The sequence below is a fragment of the Aptenodytes forsteri genome, unplaced genomic scaffold (assembly GCF_000699145.1).
Source record: "Aptenodytes forsteri isolate BGI_AS27 unplaced genomic scaffold, ASM69914v1 Scaffold411, whole genome shotgun sequence".
In the NCBI taxonomy this organism is placed as follows: domain Eukaryota; kingdom Metazoa; phylum Chordata; class Aves; order Sphenisciformes; family Spheniscidae; genus Aptenodytes; species Aptenodytes forsteri.
Window position 1 is genome coordinate 605,109 of NW_008794119.1, and position 1,751 is coordinate 606,859.

Sequence of the window (1,751 nt, forward strand, 5' to 3'; positions counted from 1 at the left end):
AGCCATGAAACCTTTATCCGCTCGGGAGAGCCAGAAAGCGGCAGCACCCACGGTGCACCTGCACCTCTGCGCGGGTTACCCCATCGCTGCTGGAAATGCACAAACCGCCCAGGATTTTTTAGTGGAGAAAGTTCACCAATAACGCCATCAGCAGCATAAAATACTTATTGGGGGTGTGTGTGTGTGTGTAAAAAAAGCTGCGCTGCCTGGTTGAGCAGGTACAAGACGTGCCCCGTGGAACTGCAGGAAAATTGGAGGTCTGGAACACATCTCGCAGCAACTTTTTCTCCACGTTTCCCAGTGCTTTTTGCCCCTGCTTTGCCTAGCTACTTACACCGAAGGCTTGGTGTCAATGGGTTGTGTCCATGAGACCATTCCTGCCACCGGCAAGTCAGAAGCAGCCGGCGGTGGCGCAGACTGCTCAGCACAGTGGCAAGAAACATGTAAGAGGCAAAGGCCGTAGGTTGAGCACTATAGTCAGTCCATCAATGGCACCCAAATCCCTTCAGCTCCAAGGCGTGCGTACGTACCCCTTCTGCCCTCGGCAGCTGCCTTACGCAGACAGAGGTTTTACTTTTTGATCATGCTCAAGCTGCCATCCTACTGAACTGCTACAGAGTGAGAGAACTGCTGTAGAGTCACCTAGCTCTTCCAAAAACTCATTTGCGGTGAAATACTACATTATCATTAACCACTCACAAGTTTACTACTTGAAAGTTTGAGAACTTAATTTACTTGAAATTGCTGGAACTTGTTTTATTACCCCTCTTACCAGGAATGGTCTCAGGGAACAGTACCCTTCCTGTAGCTAAGCCACACATTGGGACAGCAAATTGTATTTTTTATTTCAAGGATACAGGAAGCACTACAGAGTTCAAAAGACTAATAAGCAGAAGTCTCAGATCATTTCCAGTATCTGCTCTCAAACTGCTTGGTAAAGAAAAACACTGTGAAACTACTTCTATGAAACTATGGACTAATGTTAATACAGGGAGAAATTTAGGTTTTAACCAGCTGTTCAATACAAACATTTTTCTGTTGAATTCAATGGCTGGTCACCAGCTTGGACTTCTTTCTTTAATCAACAGAACTCTCTAGGGAACCTGTACAATTTCTTAGGCCCTGCACTAAATCTCACAGTAAGTTTTCATGTTCCTTTTGTAACTGTACCTGAATACCACAAAGCTGAGCGGCAGAAGTTGACTTACAGAGCAAGAGCTCCACTGTCAGGCCACTTGCCCAGAGCAGAGAGCAGCAACCATGTCTTTCAACCGTTATCTGTGTCTGAGCAGGCTGTTACTCGACCAAAACACAGGTTACAGCTGCAGTCCGCCCTCAGTCCCAGTTACCTGAGCGAGGAACAGCTCTGATCAGCTTCAGTACTGCCTGGAAATGCTGCAGCCACCACGGCCAGCCATGAAGCAACGCTACCTGGCTGTCCCAGTGAAACTGGGGGGAACTGGGGCTCCTGACCCCCTCGCTACACCACCAGCTCCCCTTGGACGGAGAACACAGCCCACCCCGACTGCCAGCTAAGAGCCAAACGCAGAACATTTTAGAAAGGCCGGAGCATGTTTATTGACAAATAGGTGTGCGAATAGAGCACCGGGCAGGAGGCTGGCAGTCACAGTCCCTTCCTGCGCCTCGGCGGGCGTGCCTGCCCCCATGCCACATGCGGTCCCTCCATCCCTCACGCCTTCTTCTTCCTGCTGCCGCCGGTGCCGCCGCCCGCCGGCCGCTGTCGCCTCTTG

General features: G+C 50.3%; 1 protein-coding gene across 1 annotated transcript in view; it reads left to right on the plus strand.

Annotated features, from left to right (window-relative positions):
• Window positions 1-1,751, plus strand: part of CRH (corticotropin releasing hormone) — an 89,173-nt gene that overhangs the window by 569 nt on the left and 86,853 nt on the right. Inside the window, exon 2 of the mRNA XM_009276822.1 lies at window positions 327-443. Within this exon, the coding sequence (XP_009275097.1) occupies window positions 327-443 (117 nt within the window). The remainder of the gene's footprint in view (window positions 1-326; window positions 444-1,751) is intronic.